The 5,857-nt window shown below is 36.3% G+C and overlaps 1 protein-coding gene across 1 annotated transcript; it reads right to left on the bottom strand.

Annotated features, from left to right (window-relative positions):
* Window positions 1–3,812: 3,812 nt before the first annotated feature.
* LOC110032361 lies at window positions 3,813–4,979 on the bottom strand. Its single transcript, XM_020735965.1, has one exon. The coding sequence runs from the start codon at window positions 4,977–4,979 to the stop codon at window positions 3,813–3,815; it is 1,167 nt and encodes a 388-aa protein (XP_020591624.1).
* Window positions 4,980–5,857: the final 878 nt, after the last annotated feature.

Here is a 5,857-nt window from a genome sequence, read left to right as displayed (position 1 = left end):
AGGTGATAGGAGTATGTTTCTTTCTCTCCACACCCTAACTATGAAGTGATGGTAATGCAGCGGTGATCTTCTGGATACTTTTGTACCCGTTAGTATCCATCAAAGGATGGAATCTACTTCACCGCAGAAGTGGATATGCTTCCGGTAATTCTAACTCGTCCTTGTGAGGCTCTTCATCAATAGGTACTTCCTTAGGAGCCTAAGATTTAGTGGCCCTCTGAACTCTCCTGCTACAATATCTCCTTTGAGTTCGGGTTAGTTGTGCAGTTTTTGTACTCGATCCGATTTCAAACACTGATGGCAGGACAACTAATCCCTTAGTCGGACCTTCAATGATCATTACTTCTTTCCCCATAACAGCAGCAGGGACAGCAGGCTTGGTAGATGCCACAGTGGCAAAAGTCTTGGCCTTCTTTTAAGAAGGAAAGTCCTGAAGGCAGTTCAGGTTGAACTCAGCAGATGGCTCCAGAAATTCCGATGCGGTGACATTCATCACAACGAACAGAGCCTTTCCGAGGATAACCTTGAGGTCCTCATTTCTAGCTCTGAACCTGATGGTGGGAGCAACGTTTCTGGCTTCATGGCTTGTCGGCAAGTTGTAGGAAAAAGTTAGTGTTGGGTAGTCTATTATAACTGCTTTAAAATAGAAAGTTTTGGGGTTAGTTATATGGCCAAAACTTCATAATCTTAGTGCAAGCACTAAAATTAATAGAGGTTGATCTTTAGACTAGGTAGGTTTTTTTTATTTAAATTGGGTGGAGTTTTAAAATTTTTTAATGAAAGTAGTTTTAAAACATTTAATTTATATAAGGAAATTTTAAAGCGCGTGCAACACGACATGAATTTGATGTAGTTTGCGAGCTAGCAAATCAAACTTGAAAGAGAGATGTGAAGTGTTTAGGACCCAGTACGGGACTCATTTAGGAACATATAATGCCCATGTGGAACTAGTCCACTGACACACCTGTTGGAGTCTGACCCCACATGAAGATTTAAAGAGTCCTTAATGGCGTCCTGAACCTCTCTGTCCAAAGGTGATTGAACAGAAAGTCTTAAAGTCCAAAGAGTTGTCTGTACTTTCCCAAGACATAAATGGGTAAAGTATGTCAATGGAAGAATGGTAATTTGGTCCAAGAGGGTCATGGACACATTACTGATATATGAAGATAGTACTTTCCTGATTAAAATGGAAAGAGAAACTTTTCCTCAGTGGAGTCGCCAGAAGTTTTCGGCACTATTTTGGTTTGAGAGTTGCTCGTAAGAAGCTGTCAGTCACCGGAATTGAAATCTCATTGCCCGCTTCAGAATAACATTTTAATACTTAGAAAAATATGAAATCAAAGTGACCCAATATTTTTCATAGTTTAAATGAAAGAGCATTGTACCTCAAATCTTGTATCTATCCCGAACGATAAACATAAGACTTGAGGATGAGGCTCGATCAAATAAACTAAGAAATAAATGACGTCCGTTTGGTCTGTAAAATTATTTGTTTGCGGATAATTTCCCCTATTTAATATGAAGAATTAAGCAGGGTTTATATAAAGTTGGGTTTGGAAAAGCTTCTTATAAGGGCAAGTGACAACGACTTTATTTATGCTTAAAAATATAAGAATTTGATGCTGCTGTTAGAAGATTTAAATCCCCGACAATGATGCCAAAATCTTGACAGCAGTTATAGATTTGATAAAGATGTGTATAAAATATTCAATAATTGCAAAGTCACACTTATCGACACAATTATACGTATCGCTCAAGTAATAGAGAGCTCTAATGGAGTCCTGTATATCGATCCCACAGGGAGTAATATTAGAGGCTACAAACTAAGATTTAAAAAATCAATACTTAATCACAAAAATATAGTTCAAATTGCATAATTGTCACTAATAGAAAATTGAAATAAAAATGTAATTTTAATAAACTTTAAATTAACTATTTCTACTTATAAAGTTTACAATATGAAGTTCAATATATAAGAAAGCATCCTTCTCCTTGTCCAGAAGTTTAAGAGAAGTTTAAGAGAATGGATAAATGAATTAGTTCAGATTGTATTGTGTCAAATAGGAGCATACCTATTTTTTATCCTTTGGACCAAGCATAAAGAACATTGACTAATCCTATGTTTGGTTACTGAATCTGCGGCTAGGCTGGGATGATATCGGCTCTCACTTCGGAGCTCCCATGTTCACCTCGCCTGAGGGCTAGCATCTACACTTCAGCACCCAAATGATAGGACCGAATTGAAGATTTTAGTGTGCCACTCTAAAATCTCCAATTCTACGCCTGCTAATTTTAATTCCCTATTTATTTGCACCCAACTGTCAAGGACTTTGACCTCCCTAAATCTTGGATGTAATCTTGGATGTAATCTTCATGTAATCTTCACTTTAGTTGTAAAACTCACATATTTTAACAAATCAATTAGCGAGATTGAAAGTAAATTAAGATTGAAGTGAAAAGATCATCACAACTTCTTTAACATACTCATGGCATAACCAATTCAAATCATCATTTCAGAAAATCTCAAGACAAGGAGAAAGACAGAGAAAACTACTTAGAATTCATGGAGAAGATACGATAAAACTTAGAATTTATATATAAAAGCAAAATCATACAAGTTTCAATAAGTAAATACAACTTATCTCTAATTTCTCCTCAAGAGAGCTCCTCGAAGTTCCTCTGAATCTCTTCCTTTCTTTAGAGCACAAAGAATTCTCCTTTGAAGCGGCAAGGAGGAAGAAATCTCTCACTTTCCTTCCACCCTTACAATCTCTCGAAGAATTCCTCACAATACTAATCACTCTTTACACTCTAATGGGCACCACAAACAACAAAAACACAGCAGACCCCCCAGGCACCACCTTTTCGACCTCCAAAGGTTTCTTTTAAAGTTGTACTTTTAAAGTTGTAGAAGAGTTCTCAAGAGTTGCCTAAGCGTCCCTTCAAAAATCATCCACATTCAATGCATCTGTTGAGAGAACCGACGTGCCTGATGTCGAAGACCTCGATGGCGCTGTCGGCGGCCTTTTAGAATACTTAATTCTGGACTCTCAGGAAAACTCACCATCGGCGGCGCTGAGCCCACCGTCGACGCCTAAGCCCACCGTCGACGCCCAAGATCATATCTTCATATTTTGGTCCTTTTTGCTCCAAATTTGCTCCTTTTTGCATCTTTTTGCTCCAATGTTCATAACTCAACATACCTACAACAAAACATGAAAAATACCTTTCTTTAAATTGCAATATCATCAAAATTATTGTAAAATAAGTTTGAAAATCTCAATATATTTTCCTTTAGTCAAAATCCCCCAAACTTAACTATTACTTGTCCTCAAGTAATTTTAGTACTACATAAAAGTTATGATTTACTATGGTAAAGTTTTAATTCAGAACTACTCTAAGTTTGATTTAAGTAAATACTATAGTGAGATTTTTAGAAAATTTTAAGTAATTAAATTAACTCTGTAGGTATAAGACTATCTAGTCATCAAGCTTAAGAGTTCTAGTTTTCTATTCATTTCAATAATGACTATATGTTGTAATATAAAGTCACTTAAAATATTCAAATAAAAGGAACTTCATGAGAACATTACAAGTAAAAGATGTTATTCCATAAATATAAGTTCAGGAATGTATTTAGGCTTTACCTTTAGGTAGGTCCAAGTGAAGCCAATTTTTTATTAGGCATCTCCTCAAGCTCCTCCTCACTTTTTTTTTTTTTATGTAAGGAGCATAGCTCCAATTCATTAAATGTAGCCAAGTACAAAGAGAAGGAAGGTGACAGGAGAGGGCTTTTATAAAGGTCTAACCTATTACACATACTTCCTAAGATAAGGGATAGGCAAACGATCACTGGATAAAAGGAAGTCCAGTGGGGGGGGAATTCTTCTACTAACTAGTGGAACTTCTGTAAAAAGTCCCCTCCTAGCTAGCCAGTTGGCTGGTCTGTTTCCTTCTCTGTGAATATGAGAAAACTTTAGAGAGCAAACTGTAAGCAGTTGATGAATACCAGACATCCAGCAGATTAAATTCCATGGAGTTTTTGAGATCCCATGGAGGATGTTAATAAGTTGCAAGGAGTCAGATTCAACCCATAACTGATCAAGCAAGCAAGATCTGGCTAAGTTGAGGGCCCAGAAAACTGCTTGACATTCTGCCTCAAGTGAGTCAACAGCCTTGATTGGAGATTGGAAATATAAGATGCATTTCCCCTCATGGTTCCTAAAAACCCCACCAATGCCTGCAGACTTGGATTTATGGTTGCCATCTATGTTAATTATGATCCAACCAAGCTTTGGGAGAGTCCAGCAGATAGTCACAACTTTGGAAGTTTGAGGCTTGAGAAAAGAAACAATCTCCAACACAGTCTTATACTTTTTAAAGTTGATCAGTTTTTGAATAAAAGCAATACAATTTAGACCCACCCTCTTAGGATCAATAAGGGAGCTATCATGCTTTGCCTGGTTCCTTGCCATCCACACAAACCATGCCACAATATTGGGGATGTCCTGGAGTTCAGCACCCCTCCAATCAGCCCAGCTAGTATAGAACATCTTCCATGTGAGGTGCAAGGTTGGGATTCTAAGTTTACCAATCACAAATGACCAAACATCCTGTACCCAATGACACTCAAAGAACAGATGGGAAATTGTTTCCTCTTGAGATAAGCAGAAAAAGCATCTAGAAGGACCCCTCAAACCCTTCAATTTTAGGATGTCATCCGTGGGAATCATTTTTGAGAAAAGTCTCCAAATGAAGAAGGACATGGATGGGGTAAGGAATTTATTCCAGATGGTGTGACCCCAGTGTACCAGATGGGGTTGCTGAGAAGGGATAGGGTTCTTTCTAACCACAATTTTGTCTTTCACCCCAGGTTTGATAGTAAGCTTCTGAATATTGCTTATTTGAGATGGGCTACAGAAAGGAATGATAGGAGCAAGGTTCCACTTGCCAAGAGCCCAGATGTCTTTCACAAGCATAGGGGTAGCTGGGACAAACTGGTCCTGAATAAGGCAACCATCCAATGATCCTCCTCACTTATATATATATATATATATTATTTGGATTGCCTTAAATCCTATTTCTTTTTTTTCTTTTTAGGGATTGTTGTCAATCCTTTCTTTGTCTTCTTGTCACTACAAAAAATCATATTAATAATTTTTGAAAATCTTTGAATTGAGAACATATAATAGTTAATCTTCTTTTTCCCTCTCCCAAACTTAAATTTTTCAATATGGAATGATACAGGTGCAAAGAAAAATTCTAAATATAAATCATACCTCAGTACTTTAGGTATTTTCAACTTTTTGAAATATTTGCAGTTCCTTATACTTTAACTGGTCTGTAATATTGGGAGATTTCTATACATATAAAGCATTAGAGAATTTGTTGGGTAATGAAATTTTGAAATAAGTACAAAACTAAACATTATACAAACACAATATTTCACTAACACATCACAATATAATTTTATAAAGTACTAATCAAAGTCTATTATAATTACACATGAAAATTTCAACTACAACACTAAACATTTATAGCATTAATTAAAAATTATTTAACTACAAACATAAAATAAAATATAGAATAAAATGAAAGTACAAACAAACATACATCTATCCCTATCACAAAATCACAAAACAAAAGTACATCAATCACTATCATATATCAAAATCCCAAACTATATCCTCATCTCCCTGACTAGCAGGTGCATTAGGCTGATACTGATTATAACAGGGGCATTCAAGAAAAATAACATCAGGCTCACCTCTATAGTTAGTGTCGGGCCTGAGCTTCGTAGCTATCTTAAAGTCAGAATACCTCTATAGGTACTCACTATCATAATCATACTCACTAT

The sequence above is a fragment of the Phalaenopsis equestris genome, unplaced genomic scaffold (assembly GCF_001263595.1).
Source record: "Phalaenopsis equestris unplaced genomic scaffold, ASM126359v1 Scaffold000931, whole genome shotgun sequence".
Lineage (NCBI taxonomy): Eukaryota > Viridiplantae > Streptophyta > Magnoliopsida > Asparagales > Orchidaceae > Phalaenopsis > Phalaenopsis equestris.
The sequence above is the reverse complement of the archived record's forward strand: the minus strand, read 5'-3'. Positions and strand labels throughout refer to the sequence as shown.

Bases quoted from the DNA above. Each gene is read 5' to 3' on its own strand.
- LOC110032361 (XM_020735965.1), bottom strand. From the start codon at position 4,979: ATGCTTGTGAAAGACATCTGGGCTCTTGGCAAGTGGAACCTTGCTCCT.